The sequence below is a fragment of the Neodiprion virginianus genome, chromosome 3, assembly GCF_021901495.1.
Source record: "Neodiprion virginianus isolate iyNeoVirg1 chromosome 3, iyNeoVirg1.1, whole genome shotgun sequence".
Lineage (NCBI taxonomy): Eukaryota > Metazoa > Arthropoda > Insecta > Hymenoptera > Diprionidae > Neodiprion > Neodiprion virginianus.
In genome coordinates, this window is record NC_060879.1 from 13,167,303 (window position 1) to 13,188,899 (window position 21,597).

The following is a 21,597-nucleotide window of genomic DNA, read 5'->3' on the forward strand; positions in this document are numbered from 1 at the left end:
AACTTGGAGGGCAGAGTTTTAAAGCTATCAAGTTGAATTTTTTACACAATATTCTTAACGTCATTGTTTATCGTGCTATGGAAGCTTTTTTTTTTTTTTTGACATCTTCCTATTTTTTTGTAAAAAAAACTGCCAAAAAAAATGCTAAAATCGATACTTTCTGTTCAAACCGGCGCCATTTTTGCAAAAAAAAAAAAAAAAAGAAAAAAGCCTCCATAGCACGAAAGCCAATTATATACCGATCAATAATCTTTTTGTGTTTTTTGTTTCAGATCAAAATTGTGACCCCCAACGTGGACACCACATCCAAGTGCATTTTCTGCAACAATTGTTTCATCATTTTTATAGATATTAATTAATAAATAAATCGATCTTTAAAAAATTGTTTTGTATTCTTCAATACCCAATTAATATACAAAAAAAAAACCAGACCGATTAGATTATTTTTTCTTTAAAAAAAAAATCGCGAAAAACAGCGATTTTTCGGGCTGTCACACTGGAAAGCTCCCTTAAATCTTTAGACTTGGAGAATTCCATGCGCACTTTATTTAACATAATGCAATCTTGTCAATTGTTGTTGTAGGCGTGTTTTACGGCAAAGTGACACAAACATCTGTCACATAAAAATAGCTGACCTTTATAATCAGACAATTGTTTGCTAACCAATCGTGAAAGATCTTTAATCCAAGCAAAGTGGAATCTACATGTCAACTCGCGAGCCATATCATTTTCGTGGTAGTCATTACTTAAATAAATCGTGTTGATATTTACGCTATGTAAATTTTTACTCAAATAAATTGGCACGATGACGCTTTTTTCCGATTTTGCATGATGTAAAGAAGTTTGAGATTCTATCCCATTTACATTGATTCGCAACTTATTCAAACTTTCAAACTTTTTCACGTGGTGCAAAGTAGTAGGGAATTTGATACCTGTACAGTCAAACTCGGAAATATACCGACTATAATGAAGAGTCTTCTTTGAGTGGGTGTTGACTAGGTGAAGGGCTGCAGTGATGGACATCAGAAGGCATTTTTCGTCTTCGGTTTTCACGTTCACCACCGCTTTCTTTCGCTGAATATCCTTGGGCAGCTCAACGAATGTTGAAAGCCCCGCAGCGAGAGGCTGGTACCAGTTAATGTTTACGGCAGTATTGAGGATATCGATCATGCTCCACCCCGAATCGCGCTGTTCGAAATCTCCAACCTTCACAAGCAGATCGTTCCTTGCGTGTGTAAAGTAACCGTCTATATCGCTCGAGGGGAGGATCGCGGTGTTGGAGGTGTTGTAGCTTTTAACTTCTTCCGCAGTTCCGTTGTGCTTTGTGTTTTCAAATTTGCACGATAATGTGAGGTTAACCTTCACATTTCCCTTCTCGCGCAGTACCAGCCTGAATCGCTCAACGATGACACGCTGCGCGTCGTCCGAAAAGGCCTCCGAATTCTTATGCCAGAGATTTGTGACAACTCCTGTTCGGATCCGGCTGGTAAAAGCACTATCGACATCGTCTTACTGTACGCCCGCAGGACTGCCGATATTAGCGCCCATCACCACAGCGTGCTGCTGCTGCCGCTGCTGCTGTCGCTGCAGCAGCTGTTGCTGAATCTTCGCTACCCAGGATTGTACGAGTGCGATTGCATGTTGAGTTCGCAGTTTCGCACCTATGCTCGTTCTCGGACACTTGGGAACATCACGCAGCAATTGAAGATTTTCCGTTCCAACATCAATCCAGTGCTTGAAGATATCGTCATTTTCCCGCTCAGGATGCAGCTCATCCAACAAATTGTGCGCATTCTCCATCGTCTTGACGAGATTCAAGTATTTTTCGGCGGCCATGACTAATGTTGATATAAGCAGAACTTTGTGGAAATTTTAACTTGCACGTATCGTGTAAGACTGACGAGTCTGCATCGGATGCGTTGAGCTAACATATGCCGATAGATCCCAAGAATTCGGGTGCGGTGGTGGGGGGTTCAAGCTTTGTACCACTCCCGCCATCAAAGAATAAGAATATTTCATGACAAACAAGTCTGAGCCTCTGCACACCCCAACCCTAATCAGCGTGGGGCATGTGATGGGAAAAAAAATCGGTCAACGAGAAAGCAGGTAATGGGCGGCGTATGACAGGGGAAAAATCTGGTCTTGCCTACTCTTGACCGGGTGGTATGTGTACATACTGTTTTTAGGGTTTACGACTCCTTATGGCGAACAGGTCTGAACCTGCAAACCCCCAACCCCATTAGCGTGGGACATGCGACGAGAAGGAAATCGGTCAACAAAAAAGCAGGTAGCGAGCTCTCGAGAAAATTTTCCCAGCTTATACTGTTCACGTGTCACATTTTTGCCTAATGTCACGTAGTGTACACCTCATGAACGATTGGCTGGTTGGTTTTTGCTCGGTAAAGGGTGAGCGTGTCTCCTTTCGTACAAATTCGAATGGCAGTTGAAAACTTCTCTTGCGTTTGAAAAATCCGTCGTGCAAAAACAGATGTTTGACAAAGTGAGTGGTGAAAAAAGGTGCTCATTGGAAAACCCGAAGAGTTCAATGAGTTTCTACTTTTGTGAGTACTTTATAGAATGTATATAATAATGGGGATTATTTTGAAGAATAAAATTTACAATTATTCATTGTCTATTTTACAGAAAAAAAAAATTTATAATGCTTTCACATTTTCCCACCAGATAAATATATGAAAAGAACAGATAAGACTTATAAAGATATATGCATAGTTGTATCAAATTCTATTTTTTCTAGATATGTAATAATTTCATTTTTCAATTTTATGTATAAACTTGGATATATTTGTAATAAATTATATTTCCTAGATAGGTAAATAATTGTACTGAATATTTCATTTTAATTTTATGTGTAAACTATAATATAATTGTTATGAATTTTAATGCTATATTTGCGCATAATGCGGGCATATTTAAGACAGACGGTTGCATTCCAGGCAGTCTTCCACTGGAGGATTTGGTCCATGCACTATATCGCCTTCGAATCGTGGTGTATAATGCAGGAAACATCTGCAGCAACTAGCAATCTTGTTGTCCATTTTCATCAGTCCATAACTGCATGAAAATTCAAACTTGTTGAATTCCCCAGCAAGGTATTTCATTTGCAGACGATTTTCCCCAGCCATGTTACACATTTCAGCCAGCTGATCAGAATCATTTTATAGAACCTTCACGATTCTCGGTGGTAAGAAGACGTTGTAGTCAGCCTTGATCGTTGCGAGAACACGTACCCCAAATTTCGTTTCGACTAGTCGTAACCCAGTGATGTCATACACTACCCCAATTCCGAGTTCCGACGTCTTCATGGTCGGCAAATTCTCCAGGCGGCTGATGTGGTTAACTTTTGTCAGATCCATTGCGTTTCAATCGGAGTTTCTTTTTTTTTCACAAGCAAGAACAGTTCACGACGCGAAGAGACGATGAGAACAGAGTGACCATTGGAGTAGGCTCACATTTTATATGCCACCCGCCCCCACTACAATTTTCCATCGGACTAGTCTCAACACGCATTTTGTGGGAAGAACTTTTATGGACCCACCCTCTTGCCCCAGGCTGGTTTATTGACAATACCATCGGGTGTTTCGTGGGAAAAAAATTTCACGATATATGTATATAAAGCATTCAACCACTATTTTAAAGCGTTTTATTTTATCCCCACTACCACCCCCCGCGTAATAAGAACCCTCTGTTCCACAGGTCTATTCAAAACATCCAACCGTCATTTTTTGAAACGTTCACCCAATCACATGATAAGTAAAAAAGTTACCATCTGCGGCGAGCATTGGAAACATCACGCAAAGTCGATCGGTGGAATATCGATTGATCGATGATGCGGTGGGGGCGCCACATACGACAAACCTGTGGCAACACCCGGTAACGCCAACTGTCGATAAGATCAGAGATAACAATTTCGTTGGTAAAATCTCTGCCATCTAACAATAAAAAATTTGAAATGTCTGCTCATCTGACGGTGAAAAAATCGAAACGGCTGCTCATCTGACTAAGCAAAAAATTTCATTGTCAAACTGCCTGTCGGTAAAATCAGGCAAAAATACTGGTGGTGTCATCTATGTTAACGCTTCAGCCGGTAACAATATTGGGGGTAAGGCTAACCATCGCGGTGGTAACATACTGACTGTCGGTAAGGTAGGAATCGGGGATACTCTGCCGGTACGCCGCCATTTTGCGGTTCGGAACTCTTATATCTATACGACTTACTATCTCTTGGATCGCTCCAATCGTTCATCGACCCCCCCGGAAGCCGAAGTGCTGGTCCGAGAGGCCCCCACTGTTCTGTATTGCGTCTGTGAGTCGGGGTTGCAGTACCTATTCATACAGTTTTCCTGTCGTGGCCAGTACCCTTAGCAGCCGGTAGGCCGTCGGCGTGCTTGGGTCACCCTGACCCTTCGGGATAAGGACCTGATTCGCCTCTTTCCACCGGCCACTGAAGGTCTGTCGTCAGGTACATGTTGTACAGGTCAATACATATCTCCGGCCTCAGGCTAGCCATCAGCCGAAGAACCTCCGCCGGTATCTCATCGGGCCCTGGCGCCTTACCCGTCTTCATCACCTTGGCCGCTCTATCGAGCTCTTCCGCGGTGAAGACGGGGGTCAGCGCCGTCTCTTCGTCGTTTGTCGCATCCGTGCGCGTCGGGTGTGTCGGAAACAGTCCGTCAACGATCCGTCAGGCGGTTTCAGTGTCTTTGAGTTACGGCGGGACCCGGACCCCCAGCCTACCGGTCACAATCTTGTAACCCGCACTCCAGGGTCCCGATCTACCTCCTCGCAGAGCTTCTTCCAGCATCGCGCTTTGCTATCGCTGATAGCGTTCGTCAGTCGCTTTCGTTCCGTCTTATATTCGGCCTGTCGGGTTTCCTTTTCAAGTCTACCGCCAGCCCTTGTCCCCCGTCGCCGTTTGGCCATGCAAATCTTCCGCAGCCCGGCTATTTCGTTCGTCCACCAGTACTGTGGCTGTCTGTTTCGTCCGTACTGTCGTTTTGGCATCATGCTGTCGCACAACCGTACCGTCCGTTAGGCCGTCTCGTCTGCCAGTTTTTGCGCCCTTCGCCGGCCAGTCAGCTCCGGGGGACGTCCGTAATCGGGGCCGGCGCTGCCACCAGGTCCTTCGAAAACTTCCGTACGTCCAGTTTGTCCGTTTTCCACTATGGGGGGTGCTGGATCCTTGGCCGTCTCGTCGCTGTCTCTCCTGCTACTTCAAAAGCGATGTACTGGTGGTCGCTGGCCGTGTAGCTCTCGAACACGGGCTACCGCCCCACCCGTGGCAGTATTCTGTACGACGTCATCATGACGTCAGAGATGGAATCTCCAAATTACGGTCGTCCGTACGTCGGTGCGTTTGCTGTGTTTGCCACCACTAGATCCAGCCTGGCGGCCATTTCCAGCAGTAGCCGTCCGCGTCTGTTTATCTCTGTCATACCTCACTCGACCGCTCTCGCGTTGAAGTCCCCTGCGACCGTGAGGTCCCTGCGTAGCTCCCTGATTCCGTCCTTGAGGAGCGCCACCTTCGCTACGAATTCCGCCGCAGCGCAGTTTGGGGTCAGGTTGATGCTGATGTCAGTGACAGCGCCGACCCTAGCCCAGACGTAGTCATCCCCCGCACCACGAGCCGTCATCCGCGCTCGGGCAGGGCCCCTAATCCGATAGCCACTCTCTCGGTCTCGTTTGTGATCCAAGTCTGCGGTAGCCGTACCCTGTACGGCTCGCATAGAATCAGAATGTCGGGGTCGTGTTCGTCTGCTGTCTGTGGTCGTAGGATGTCTGCAGTCCTACCTCGGTTCAGGTTTCCCTGAACTATTCTATCCGTCGTCCAGCCTGCTTCCTACGCTCCTCCAGCGCGACCCGGAACACCGCGCACCTCCTGGATCCCGCGAGATGCGCCGCATCGCCGTGTCCCGCCCCGGCGCACAGTGGACAGGCTGGTCTGTTTTTGCAGTCCGTGGCGTGAATTATTATTATTATTATTATGATTATTTTTATAGTAATTGATATGACACATGTGTGTATGAAGGGAAATAAATGCAGAAATATTTACTATAATCAAATCTTTTATTGTAATTCGGAAAATTCGTGAAAATTGTACTACATGTCTGTTTTATTTATCCAATTATTGTGTGAACTGTCAAACCCCAACCACTTGACATAGAGCTGATTCCCACGTTTGCGTAATACTTTCTCCACCAGGTAGCCGTCGGGGTATTTCACTTCACTAAGCTCCTCCTCGTAAAAGCCTCCTTCGATAAGATGATCTCGATAATCGGTAAGTTTGTACGTCAGTGTATTGGTATTTTTTACTTCGCTCACGGTGAATATTTCCGTCGCCCAATCGGGTATATAGCTTTTTTCGCATACATTCTTGCACTTGTGATTGAAACTCAATCGCGGACTTGGAATTTTCGCGTATGATTATTTTGTTCGATTTGCCGAGGCCTGCAAACGCTCTGATACGGTCGTTTTTCATTCGCATGCTGACATCCCCCGGTTTCATCTGAATCGTGCAATGCTTGGTGTTGTTGCAGGATTTCATTAAATCACCCAAAATATTGATCCGCTTGTGAGATCCTTGGAGAGCGAACCGCATCTACATTTTATTTTTCAACGTTAGATTAAAACGTTCGCATATCGATGTCTTTGAATTGCTGAATGTCGAATACATGTTCTGTAATGTGTGCAGTTTTCCTTGAGGCTGGAACCTATGAAAAAAACCCCGTTATTGTGATATTCTTTGCCTTGAATCCTAATATCAAAGTAGGTATCGATATTTTAAGGACCTCCTCTGATAAGCAAAAGAAAGATCAGTCTTTCCGACCCATAAACACCCTGAATCATCTAGCTATGCGGACGTAGGTGGTTCTAAAGTCACCTCCATTATATGAACAATCTCCTCTCGCTGATGCTCCCTCACGTATGACAATAGCAGTCTTGCTGATGCAACATATCAGAGACAATAGAGTAACGTGTATTTCATCTGTTCGGAGACACGGGTTAACCTGTCCTCCCTTCTGTTCACGAACTCGGTGTAAACAAAGTCGTCTCCCTACTTTCAGTCTCGGGTTGATGACCTTTACACAACAACTATCCCACAAACCAGGGATAACCTTGGCTGCCTGTTTGTTCTAGGCAAGGTGAAATTCTGAAGTGTAAAACCGTGTGGGATGGAGAAACAGACGTGTTTTATAATTTTCTAAGGTCAACCAAAGTAAATTTTAATCAAAGTAAATAACGTTTAAATCAACAGAAATGATACATTGTCGTGCTCTGCGCTCAGATGAAATAAATTCTAACATTAACAGTGAAGAATAACTTCAAACGAACCAAATATTCTTGGTAGAATTCATCGGTTCTGCTCCTGTTTGATTTTATGATTCAAATTTTTCTCTTCAACTAGCATAATACGATCCATGCCATATTTTCTATCTGCCTAGACGCCCCGTGCTATCGTGGACTTTACCACTTATAAAAAACTTCCTATGTTTGATCCTAAGCGCTTTGCTTGAATTTCTGTATAACAAATTAGTGATTTTAAGTTCGATAGCGCCCCCAAGACGAAAAACACTTCGTTGCATAATACGTTAAGTCAGCTCGGTGCTTTGCCGGTCAACTGCTGCCGATGCCGTCCGCGGTTCTTCTATTCATACCCATCGTGATCGGTCGTGACGCTGCATCGTCGTCGTCTCTTCTTCATCCGTGAGCTTGGCTGGGGGATCGTCGAATTAGTGTGTGCCAGCGAGGCGTCGGTTACAGTCGGTTATCGTCGTGATCTGTCGGTCTATTGGTGGCCACCATTGCAGTGTGCGTCACGTCGCCTGCGATCGGTTGCCGTCGGTTTTCGTCGTATGTTACGGCCACAGCTAACGTCGGTGGTGATAGAGACCAGCTGTCCGTTACGGGTGATATTGTGCTGCTTGTGTATAACGTGTACATGCATGGGTATACAGTTCTGTGTCAGTACAGATTTCATGGCAGGAGTCACGCCTTTCCCACTCTTGGAATTTATCAGCACCGCCCACGCATACTCAGAAAATATGTCAATGATTTTGAGTAGGTATTTGTATCCCTTGCTGTAGGAGTTTGTAATTCTCTTTTTAAATTCTTTTTGGTATTTACTTGTTTAAAAACACGATTAAACGAATGAGCACGGAATAATCAGGTACGGGATAACAAAAGGAGAAACATTCAAATAAATAAGAGTCCAAAATATATTATGATATTCTTTTAACGAATGTACATTGGCCGGGGGTCTGATTGTATATAAAAAGAAACAGGATTCACTAATTGTATAACGACAGTGATCAAAAGGGATATAAAAATAAAATAAAGTAACCAACAGGTATATACCGATAAAATAATAAAAAACGTAGTGACCGACAGGTATATAAGGATAAAAGAATAAAACACAGGAACCGACAGGTCTACGTAGATAAAATTATAACACCTCAGCCAACAGGCATATGGAGATAAAATCAGAAACACAGTGACCAACAGGTATACGAAAATAAAATTATAAGACACAGTAGCCAACAGGTATACGAAAATGAAAGTATAAAACACGGTAACCAACAGGTATACGAAAGTAAAATCATAAAACAAGGTGACTAGGAATGAACGACCCGGCACTGAGGCCGGTTTGCCTATCTCTGTTATCTGGGATGACATTCAATTGTCAGCCATCCGCAGGAACGGCACACATACATCGATGATCGAGAAACTCGCGTCACCGCACTCGGGCATACATCCACGCCATAGGCTCAAGGAGAAGCAAGACCGGTTACAAGCTGTATGCTGTCATGTCAACGAGATCAGCTTGCCAGGTGTCATCCAGTCCACGTATAGTAATGTTCATCGACGTATGCACCATGGCTAACTTAATTTTTTTGACTTTTGTTTCCTCTCTACTCGTATTTTATGTGTTCATGGCCGGCGAAGCAGTCGACAGAAGAAGCTGAGAAACTATGACGACAGCATCTCGCCGTTGTCATCCGTATAACCTCTTAGATCGCGAGAGCACGAATAACTTCTTTCACAAAGTGCATGAACCGTCAATTTAAGACTCGACGGATGTTAAATATTTCTACAGGTTAGCATATCACGGAAGTCCTAATGCCCAGAACTTTTCATAACCGATAAATGTAATGCCGGGAAAAAAGACACCGCTCCTGTGCAGTGATTTTAACTGTTTTTCGATTTACTGCAACGAAACGATAATATTATAAGCGTATTACGTATAAAATTATAACAACTGCACGTAGTGAAAAAGAGTAAAATGGAAATTTATTCTGATTCTCATCGTCAACAAATTCATATCAGTCTGTCTCATTTTACTATTCATGTTCTAATTATCCATCCATCTGGCATTTGTGGCGATTGTGTTTATTTAGACCCCTCGATGACATGTAACGCTAACAAATCGCATCCATACAATTTATGATACAGAAGTGAATACGCAATTATAATTCAGTCAATCGAATTACACCAGTGTAGTAGGCTAAACACGAAACAAACACTTATTTCAGCAATGTAATATTGAATGTTCACTTTCAGCAATTCAAACTCAGAAAATGCCAATACACGCAGCAAGGATTATGCTTGGGCGAAGCTCTTGAGAATCGACACACAGTTCCGATCGTCGAACTAGACTTGAATTGGCAAGGGGGCTCGGAAATTACTTCAGGCTTTCAACGCGAATCTTGATAATCGATACATGGGGTAATTTCTTATCGTCGAACTGGGCTTGAGACTTTGGATGCCAATTTTAAGAATTGATACATGTGCTAATTTCTCATCGTGGAAGTAGACTTCAAGCTTTGCACGTGAATCTTGAGAATTGATACATGGGATAGTTTCTCATCGTAGAAGTAGACTTCGACTGGCAAGGGCCCTCGAAATTGAATGTGAGCTTTGGGAGCGAATATTGAGAAGTGATAAATGGGGTACGTTCTCATCGTAGGAGTGGATTTCAGGCTTTGGATGAAAATCTTGAGAATTGATACATGGCGTAATTTCTTATCGTAGAAGTAGACTTGAAGCTTTGAACGTGAATCTTGAGAATCGATACATGGGGAATTTCTCATTGTAGAAATAGACTTGAACCGGCGAGGGGCCTTGAAGATAACTTTGAGTTTCGAGCCATTTTATCGATGTTGGACATGATTTAGAAATCTAAAAATAATAATGTAGCTTCCCAAAGGCTGCTCTAAGTGATAAGTAAGGTTTCGAGAATGTGTTCTTTTCCGTGTTTTAATTACTGGAGATTAAAAAATTATAAGAGTGGAAATAGATATAGATTACATAACTTGCTCCGTATTTCAGTACTTATAATTACCCCGGATGATATTCTGGCGAATCTTATTTCATCTAAATAGTTGACAAATCGTTAATCACAAACTAGATATAGATAAAATCCGAATGGTGACTGAAAATTAACGATGTGTCACTACATTTCAGAATCTAAAAACGGTATAAAATCATTATGAATGAATTTGAAATCAACAAGAAAGGTGATATATGTAATAATTTGTCCATATTTTTCGCAAAAGTTATAACTAGCACCAAGTTACAAATACCTTCAACCATTATCCATTAGCCTTCACCGAGGCTGCTATTGGAAATATTGTAACGCTGGTCAGCGATATAACAAGTAATTGGGGGGGGGGGATCCTGGGCGTGATCTCACAACTCAATAAGGCACAAATAAATTGGGCAATAAAATGGCTTGTATTTTATATACGAGTGTTCAGTTTCGTGTCTCGAACCAGACTGGCTACAAAGCATTCAGGTTGACGCAGCAACCGTAACATCATTCAAATATCAGTCATTAAATGTTTGATGACTACTGGACCGAGAGTGGGTAGAAATATAGAACATACGGGGTGGCTCGACCGTTGTAACAATATGTATTTTCAACAAAAGTATTGGGGATGATTATGCATTTGAATTCTAGTAGCAAACAATGAAACTGATTGAAAGAGCGATATCATATTTCAGATAGTAATCTTTAGAACAACAGCTCTGTGAGCATAAAATCCACAAAATATTATTTTATTGATTTATTTACACTTACGGAATGGAGCATGAAATTATTCAAAGTGGATTAGAATAGCTACCAGTGTCGATCTGTGAATGTCTATATCTGATGTTAATATTCGTTAAGTAAACGTTGATATTATCGATATGATCTGCTTATTCAAAACATACTGGAAGTATTCCCTACCAGTTCTGGTCTGGTTCGGTAGTAAAAAATTGACTCCTTGTATAGGTTATCAATATTCACATCCAAAGTTTAAGGTCTAGTTTGATAATAAGAAACTGACGCGTATATACATTATTAAGCTCTGCATCGAAAGCTCAAAGTTATGTTCGAGGCCCCTCGCCAGTTCAAGTATAGTTCGACGATGAGAAATAACCCCATTTATGGATTGTCAAGATTTGCGTTTAAAGCCTAAATTCATGTTCGAGGACCCTTACCAGTTCAAGTCCATTTCTACGATGATGAATTACTCCATGTATCATTTTCACTACGTGCAGTTGTTATAATTTTATACATAATACGCTTATAATATTATCGTTTCGTTGCAGTAAATCGAAAAACAGTTCAAATCACTGCACAGGAACGGCGTCTTTTTCTCGGCATTATATTTATCGGTTATGAAAAGTTCTGGGCATTAGGTCCACCGTGATATGCTAACCTGTAGAAATATTGAACATCCGCCGAGTCTTAAATTGACGGTTCATGCACTTTGTGAAAGAAGTTATTGGTGCTCTTGCGATCTTAAAGGTTATACGGATGACAGCGTCGAGAGGCTGTTGTCGTAGTTTATCAGCATTTTCTGTCGACTGCTTCGCCGGCCATGAACACATAAAATACGAGTAGAAAGGTAACACAAATCGAAAAAATAGTTAGCCACAGTGCATGCGTCGATGAACGTTACTGTACATCTACGAACCGACGTGGGTAATTACGTCAGCGGGTCTGTGAAATTCATTCGCTATTGTGGTCTTCATTGTTTATCTTGCTCTGTACTGCCCAATTTTTCAAACCTTCTTCCAGGCGCTCTGTTTTTGAAACAGAACTGATTCTCTGTTGGTTTGTTCCGGTACTGTCATTCTAGCATGAAGCTTTCGAATGAGCTCAAATAACTTGTATGCATGATCGCGATTATTCCTGTTACGCACACGCACCTGTTTGAGGGTCTCCCTGATTTGCGTTATGCTCTCTTCATACTTTTCGTCCAAACTATTGAGAACTTTGAGGGGAACAGCATCGTTGGGCTGTTGTGAATCGGCTATGTTACAGAATCGTTTACCGTCCAGATAATACTGATTGTCGGGGGTGATTTTGAATCCAACGCCTGGAGGTCCACAAATAAATTTTCCACCCCCACGGCGCTCCAACTGTTGCCCAAATATATCTATGCTCATTACTGGACGGTCACTGAACGAATGATGATTCTATATTGATCTGTTGCTAATGAACGGTTCCAGTTTCCCGCAACTCTGCAATAATGGCGAATATTTTGTTGGAATAGCTGGTATTTCCTATAGCCTGTGACGCAATAAGTAGTCGGAGACGGTCTGCAATTTCATTTGGATCATCCCAGTAGACGTAATCCACTTCTTGCCTCTCCTTTCGTGCAATCTAATAGTCGGGTAAGCCTTTACCTGATTTTTGCGACGAGGCGACGTGTTGTGCAATGAAATTATCATACTTCGCACTTTTTGAATCTTCAGGAAGACTTCCATCGGCTTGGGAATGTTTCCGGTGCTTATTCGTCATTGTTACAATTTTTTTGTCATTATTCTTGTCCGCGTCATTTACAATCAATGCACCAGGTGAGTTTTTGAACAATAATTCAAGTAATTTTGGCGTTCTATTGTAACTTTCATCCCCCATATTGATTAGATTATCGATGAAATTAATTCACGAATCACCAATCATTATACCGTTTATCAACTTTTGAACGCCGTGTTTGGTATCTTAATCCTTCTTTTTGCTTATGCTGAACATTTTCAAACATTACGCGACGGAATTTACTGTTTTCCTTATCGGTGTCCCCGTAGTAAAAATTTCACTAAATTACAGTGTTTTATCATTCACGACCATGGAATCCCCATCATCCATATCCTCGTCCTCCTCATCGTCATCCTTGGTACTCTCATCATTTTTTTCTTCTTCTTTTTCCATTCTTAGATCCTGTGGATGTGTTCTGATTTCCCGTTTAATTTGCTGCTGCTGCTTCGAAGTGTCTACCAATTCCTGCAACGGATTAATGAAGGCTTGAATACTTCACATATAACCTGTTCAGCCGTGTCTTTATCCAACTTGATCATCTTATGCTTCCGAAGTATGGCATCGCTTTCTTTCGACATTTCACCGAACGTATCGCTATGCTTACGAATCATGGTACTCCCCATGCTGGTGACTCAATTATCGCAATAAAATTGTGCAAGTTCGCCTTAGTTTATGCTCATCAAGCATTCAAACCCCTTCCCATATCTTCCTTCGTTGATTTCGCTATTCTTTTTAGTTACCGCGAAACTATAATCACCGTCATTCCAGCATACCGAGCATAAGCCCTTGAATTGTTGATACCTCAAGTCGGTGTTTATGTGATCGTTGTGGATATGTTACATTTTATCCTGCTGAAATAGCAACAATAAGTTTGCATTGTCACGCACCAGGTGTTTTGAAATACGCGCATATGTTTGACTGAGATAAAAGCTATCTACGTCAAGATGCCTGCCCATGCTGAAGTATGCTCTGATATCATCTTGCTTCTCACTCGCCACATCGTCGAAAATCATAACAGAGTTCAGGTGCGCATCTTTCCGTTTTACAACCTCCTCGGTCTCGCCAAACAGGAAACAACCCACACCCTGAACGGGTTCTAACAACTTTTGAAAAAATTGATACTTTGGCCGGATGAGAGGTTTCGAATAGTAGTAGAAATTTTCGAATTACAATCCGTCGCCGTGGGTGATGAGCGAGAGGAGAGTGTTAGTTTTGCCGAAATAGGATGAACCGCGAAAAATTGCTCTTACGGTATTTGGTAGCAATTTTCCGTGACGTTTTTTTATCTGCCCCTTTCCATGCTATAACATTTTGTCGACATTCGTGACAGGCAGTTTATCCGCCTGATCTTTGAATCTCGTGATGCTTGGTTAATGTAACAACGAGAACTAAGATGACCGCATATAAATCTGACGTTTTATAGAACTCTCGATCGTTGTTGCTCAACTATGAAGACGTGCACACGCAAGAGACGCGGTGGAGGTTTGCTTAGTGTAATCATCAATGATCTCCCGCTTGAATTGCACGTGCCTGGGTATCAGTATGGCGGATCGGGAATGAAATTAAACAATAGATTAGCTCCTGGTGATCTGAGTATCAATTCGCTGGATGCTGCATGTAAAAATCACGACATTGGATTCGCAAAGAATCAAGATATCGCAGCGAGAAATCTGACTGACAAAGTACTTGCTGAGAGGGCGTGGAATCGTGGATTAATCAAGGCCGCTACTGTGGGTGAAAAAGCGGTAGCCTGGGAAGTCACCAACGCCATAAAAGCTAAATCTAAACTTGAAATGGGGGAAATTAGCGTGGAAGCTGTTGATACGTGGAGTGAGTGCGAAGAAGAAATCCACAACGGGTGGGAAGAGTAAACAGCGGAAGAGGACAATAAATCTCGAATCCATCATCAAAGCTGCGAAGACTTCCATGCGACTGGGTTATAAAGTCGTCGAGTCGGCGTTGGCAGGTTCCCGTGCGGCCACTCGTCGGTCCGGGAAGAATGTTCTTGTGCCTCGCATTATACCTGTACCTGATAAAATTGTCTGCATCCTACCGCTTCTCATTCCAATCCTGGCTGGTCTAAGCGCTGCTGGGACTCTAGCAAGTGGTGCCGCGGGTATAGCTAAAGCGGTCGATGAGGCTAGCGCGCCAACAAACACCACTTGAACGTAACCAAACAGCACAATGCAACAATAGGGGCGATAACACTGGGCAAATACCTGAGCCCCTACTGCAGCGGCATATGTCTATATTCACGACCGACAAAAAACTCACAAAGCCACCAAACCGAGTTCTCACCGACATTGATTTATGCAAATATGCTAAAATTATGAACATTTGATATTTTCGCGGCGTTTTCATGCGTAATGATCTATCGAAATCATGGCCAATAATGCTAGATTCTGCAATTATTAATCTTTATGATAAAAACGGTCTGCGGACACATTGCGTTGCGTACAGGAAAAATTACGATTACGTTGTGTATTTCGATAGTTACGGCGATTTGCAACCACCTAAGGATTTGATGAAGTATGTCGGTGTTGGTAGCGTAAAATACAATCATAAGAGGTATCAGGAATGTTATACCGTAATTTGCGGCCACTTGTGTCTCAAATTTCTCAGCGGACAGCTGTAAAAATACGAGGATCACATGAGCAAGTATTATCCGTGGTTGAATCGTTGACTTTGACACTATAGAACACATCCTCCGTGCTGGAGGCACAGTATTTCCCGCCAATCAAGTTATCGCCGGAGAAAAACTATGTTCTCGGACTGGTCGAGTTGCTGACATTCAATTCAGTACCCAATATTCAAGAGAGACGTGATAAATTTCACCTGGAAAGAGCGGACAACAGCAGAGAAGTCATCACGATACCCACGGGAAGCTATGAAATTTAGGATATTGAAAGTTTTCTTCATAATGCACTACCCTCCGCCATTACCTTCAGCCTAAGAGCAAACAGCCACGAGTCCAACAGTGAAGTGACGTGCAATCATGTAGTAGACCTTATTCATAAATTTGAATTACAGGTGGCGATACTGAAGATTAATACTTTACGCGTTGGGTGCAACATAACCACAGGGGCGAACATAATCTTTACAAAGACTTATTTGCTAACAAATAATATTATTTTATTAAGAATATAATAATAATCACATATATGACAAAGAAAAACGATACCAGGCTCGAAAATGAGCCGTGCAATGGAACCCAACGCGCCGATGTGACACGCCGCGCTGGATGAATTAATTTTTTTCCAATAGTAATGATGATATACCCATCAATTTTACGTTTTTGATAGGAAATTCAACGTGAAATACGATGGTTATAATAAGAACTCGCTACGAGTTGGGGGCAATTGTTGAAAATCGATTCAAACATTTGAATTGTTTATAACAATATGAATTTGTTAATAATTTTTGATAAGACAATTTTTATATTAAAATTCATTCTTTTGGCTTTAAAATGAAAGAAAAAAAAAGTTGCTAGCTCAATTATAACCGGAGTTACGAATTTTTGAAAATGGGTCTCCAAGTCGAAAATCGCCAGATTCTCAAATTGTCAACCCACTCTATTTTCCCAAAATATGTGAAAAAAAATCCTCGAATACGTATCTCTTTTTATTCGATATAGAACCGGTAAAAATAAATTCAGCTAAATCAAAAATGGGTCGGTAAATTTTTGTCTAAGTCTGTTCGGTTTGTGAAAGAAAGTTCCAAATGCTTAAAAACCCGTACTAGCGTTCGGGGGTACTCTTCGACTATAGTGACATTGCTACAAAGCGTGGTTATTGTTGACGGGTACATCGTTCCGAAACATGATTCTTGTATTGCCAAATGTGGTCCAATTGTCTGTCCAATAAAGTAGAATCAGACGACCTTGCCTAGGCCTTTCCTCTTTTTCAGGTGTGTTGAAATTCCCATTCGACCGCCTATCGATTTCTTCAGAAATTATTTTAAGCTACACAACAAATTATAAAATTGAATATTTGCGCATACAGGACCGAAAATTTTACTTCATTTTCACCCAAGAAAATAGCATGTTATGCAAATAAAACCGTTACGAAGTAAAACGACTGTCGATATACACGAAAAATTTTATTTCATTTCAGCAATATTAAACTCTTTGTGTAAGGAGTTCCTCTCCGTCAACGTCTCGGCTATCCTGTACCTTATGAATTACGAACAATACGGCAGAAGCACCGCAAGTGCGCAGTACTTCCTGCAGTTGGCTGGTTACTTGGGAATTCCAGTGATTGCTTGGAATGCAGACAACTCTGGACTTGAAAGGGTGAGTATCTTATATTAATTTGTAACAAATTTCAACATATGAAGATTGTGAATCGTTGCATGTCTGGAACCTCCGAATGACATTAAAACGTGTTGACCTACTCGGAACATGGATTTGAAATGGGTGTGCCACAGATACCTGTATATTTAATCAAAATGGTATTTAGCCGACCCCTGTTAGATCACATTTAAATTTCCGCTTTTCTGCATTTAATAAAATTCTATTAAGTATCACATGAGATTTGAATTAGAGATCTCGTGGATTTGTAGACTTGGTAAAGAAGAAAATCACATTTCCGGGGAGAAATATTCCGAAATCATTTTGTGGTGTTTAGGTAGCAAATATTAGAAATTAACATGTAAACATTTTTTTTCTCCACAAATAAATCTTTGAAGGTCGAGTCATTTACTCTAGTCACTCAATGATGACCGAATACTGAGGTACCGGATAGAATTCAAAGTAGACATTAGGTCTGGTTTTCAAGGGGACTATACATATAATTAGGCGTTATTTTCAATTGCTTGATGCGATGGTGAACCTCAAAAAGTTTAAGCCTGACATCAGGAGCTCAGAATTGGATTTCGATTCCTTTTCTCAATGGTTTATCACAAAACGTGAAGCGTACTCTTGCCAAACAGGACATAGACGTAGCCTATACATATAGAGTCTCTCACACAACTAATAGTATTTTCAGTACATTAAAATCCAAAACTTCAACTCATGATCAGATTAACACAGTTTATAAAATTAATTGCTCTGACTGTTCCAAGTGCTACATTGGACAGACATCTCAATACTAAAAAAAAAAAATCCAGTTTTCGATGGACTTAATGAAGGCCATAGTCTTAATTTTGATGAAATTCAGATTATAAATAAAGAATATAACTAAAACAATCGTCTCATAAAAGACATGATACACATTTCTAAAAACGACACAGTAAACAAACGCACTGTCATCCAGAACCTTAGCCATTTATACTCAAATATTCTTTAATCTCAATTTTAATCAGCTTAAAATTTTCACGCCTTATAACCCAATCAGTTGTAGATCTATAATCAATACCACCACACTTAAACACCTTAGATAGGCCAGCCATATTAGTTTTCTAGGATTTAAGCCATTTCTTCCTTAAATCTTGTACGATAAACACCTAAGCATGAAGGACAGTCAAAAGAAAAAAAAAAAAGAACTAAGTTTTCTCTGTAATTCATATCTCGATATTTTTAATATTACTTGCCATGTATTTTCCATTTAAACTTTACATTATAACCAAAATTTTCCGTACTTTATGCATAACTTATTATATAAGAAATCGAGTCGCACATGTGCTTAACCTAAAAGTAAAACGTCATTGCACGTGGCTCAGACACTATCCAATTACATAGTTGTCTCTCTTATAAATACAGTCCACTCCCGTAATAGTGCCACTCCTAATAATGCCGCTTTTCCTTATTTTCGCTTGACCGCAACCCCCACCACGGGCTTCCTTTGGGTCTCATATTCGTCTCTCTGAATAGTGCCAAATGGACCGAGAGCTAGCCACGGAAATAGGGCAGCAATTTATAGAACGATTAAAACCACCTAATCAGTGTACCTTAACACCATTATTAATTGATTCGGGCGCCTGGCAGCTTTTCATTGGTGGAGGTGGGCGTGGTACGGCCGTAAAGGGGTTGAAAAATTAATTGAAGGTGTTCAATTTATAGAGCGCTGGTTTTTCGTGTGATTGTAGCTAATTGTGTTTAAATTCGAAAACAATATTGCCAGGCGATTTGCTTGGGGGAAAAGTAGTGCCAGGTGACGTTAAAGGTGCGTAGAAAGGTTCCGAAGTCGTGTCATTTATAGAGGGCTAGGACCAAATGTTTTCGTTACATTGAACCCTCAGGATCATGTGTGCAAAATGACAGGCGAAAATACTGAGCCGAACACTTTGCCAGGCGCCGACAAAGAGCGAGAAGTGCGCGCACGATAGTTAATCAGAGGCTACAGTTATTTTTTATTATGAACGTTGTATGTCATTCTATTGTTATGGAATAAAGGAAGAACATTTTTTATTTATTATCATTCATTATTTTTAAGCAGTATTAACATTTACTATGTTAATTGTTTATTTTTTACGAATCAATCAAAAACACAGAAACAGAAACGGCTAGATATCTTGATAACACCGGTCGACAAAAAAAAGAGTGGTCTGTACCTTTGACCGGACCTACTTATCTTCATGTATTTTGACGCGCTGAATCCGAATCTGAAGTCCATTTGGTCCGTACACCCTAAAAATTTTGAGAAGAGTGCAAAAAACCGTAAAAAATGGAAAAAATGCAGTTTTGGTGATAACAAAAAATTTCTAAATATAAATCATATAAGTTTTACATGTGATTCGATCCGCTGAGTATAAATCTGAAGTTTATTTTTCCTGTAGGCCCTTAAAAATATAAATAAATTGCAAAAAATCCCTACAAATTGCTATAAATTGTATTTACAGTAATAAAAAAATTGATTAAACATGATTAAATTTATTTCTCACATATTGTGATGCACTAAATCCAAATAAAAAATCTATTAATGTGAATCAGTCAGAAATTTACCAAAAATAGTTTAACAAAGCACAAAAAGATAAGGTAAGGAACGACCTTTATACCAATGTAGAAGTAAACTTGGAACCGTTTCTTGCTGGAAATTCAATGGTACCGATGGATAGGTAGATGAGGTCAATAATTGGCAAGTCAATGAAAGACGATTCGAGACAATGAGTGATACATAGCGTGCCAATTTCCAAGATGCTATCGTTTTGTGTTAGGGCGTAGTCATGCCGCAGTGTAATGTTAGTGAGTTTAACAGATCAACGGTCGGATAAAAATGAGCTAGGTGACTGCGAAACATAAAAGGAAAAACAATCAGGGTTTTATTATGTATGGAGCTGAAACAAAGAAAATGATTTCAGCTTATTACATGAGGCTGAAGTCAGTGATGGTATCGTAATAAAAAATCAGGAAAAAAAAGTATCATTGCCCAATTTTAGAATGAATATTTAAGGAGTTGGCTTTTCAAAGGGGGAGTATGTTTTGTTTATCACGGTTTACTGAATATTGTACATCCTTAAAGGTGCAAAGTGACGATTTTTCACAAACGTGCATCGTTACAGCGACGTTATTAACTTCATTCTCACCTTATTATTGTGTTGGTACATATCATGTGAGGTAGGTGATTCCGTCAATATGAAAATGTATAGCGTATTGTTGATTTAAGTATTGATAAATGCATAGTAGTCTTCTGGGTGAGTAGTTAGTGGTGTTGAACAACAGATAAATGACGTAAAGTCCGACGACAACCGGTTTGTTCCAATAAGATATGTAGAGTGTTGAGTTTTGCACATCTGGCGGTTACCTTCTCTTTGGAATATCGGCTTGTCGAAGTTTAACATTTATAGGTTCCAATGGATTCGAACAGAACAGAAATGGTCCAAATGACTGTGAAATAAAAGAAACAACAAACAAGCAAGGAAAAGGTTCCATTTTATCAATGATAAGTAGTACACCGTGTGACACCGAATGAAAGTAATGTATTGAACAAATACATAATAAAAATACAAATTAATAAACAAACAAGTCATGCATTTCGTAGAGACGAAGAGGTTGAGGCTAAGCTATTCATGTATCAAATGTTGCGTGTATAAATATAATCTAATGAGACTTAACGAAGTACCGTACCGTATGAGTTGAATGAAGCATCGTGAGTATTCTTCTAATAGCTTTGGTGAGCATTGTTCTGTCTAATGATCCATGACGAGCAAACAACCTTGTTATTGACATTTGCCTAATAGCCATGTATGCATGTCACAAATGTTGCTGATTATATTCTGTTTGTTATTCAGGCTGTTTGTCGAATTTGTATCCAATTGTAGAATATCTCATCTTTTCTTTGGTTCTAACCTCGGACGATCCATTTCGTCAAATCACAAGAGTCCGTAATGCAGATGTCACTAATATTTAACCCTTGGAGGGCTGGACTAGCTCTTTTAGGAGTCAGTATATAAAACGGAAACTCCACTGGAGGTGTTGATTGTTTATATACACAAATCATACCTCTGAGAAATATCGAATTTCAAGGGAAAAATGCCGGCCGTCTAAAGGTTGATAATAATAACAATCTGCTTGAAACCACAGTGGTCATTCTATTTCTCTCTTACGACACTCGAATACTGTTCACTTATTCACTAATTTTATAAGACCATCGGCATGACTGATTTTCACGAAGTTGGCAAATTGATTTCAAGATTGGATGACATATAAATAACTGAATAATGATAATTTATCATGACTATTTTACGATCTACGACGTGACAGTATCCTGAGGGGGCCATTTTGGTTGAACGGTTTGCAGCGCGGGCAGCGCCATCGGGCTGTTGCATTATTAATTAATAACTGCTTTACCCAGCAGCTATTTTGATTTATCGACCCACTTCGCAACTTTGTAATATTA

At 40.7% G+C, this 21,597-nt stretch overlaps 1 protein-coding gene across 1 annotated transcript in view; it reads left to right on the plus strand.

Moving 5' to 3' along the window:
* The window catches only part of LOC124300690 (glutamate receptor ionotropic, NMDA 2B), a 1,918,249-nt gene that overhangs the window by 339,236 nt on the left and 1,557,416 nt on the right, over positions 1 to 21,597 (plus strand). The window contains exon 4 of the mRNA XM_046755014.1: positions 16,936 to 17,114. Coding sequence (XP_046610970.1) covers positions 16,936 to 17,114 — 179 coding nt within the window. The remainder of the gene's footprint in view (positions 1 to 16,935; positions 17,115 to 21,597) is intronic.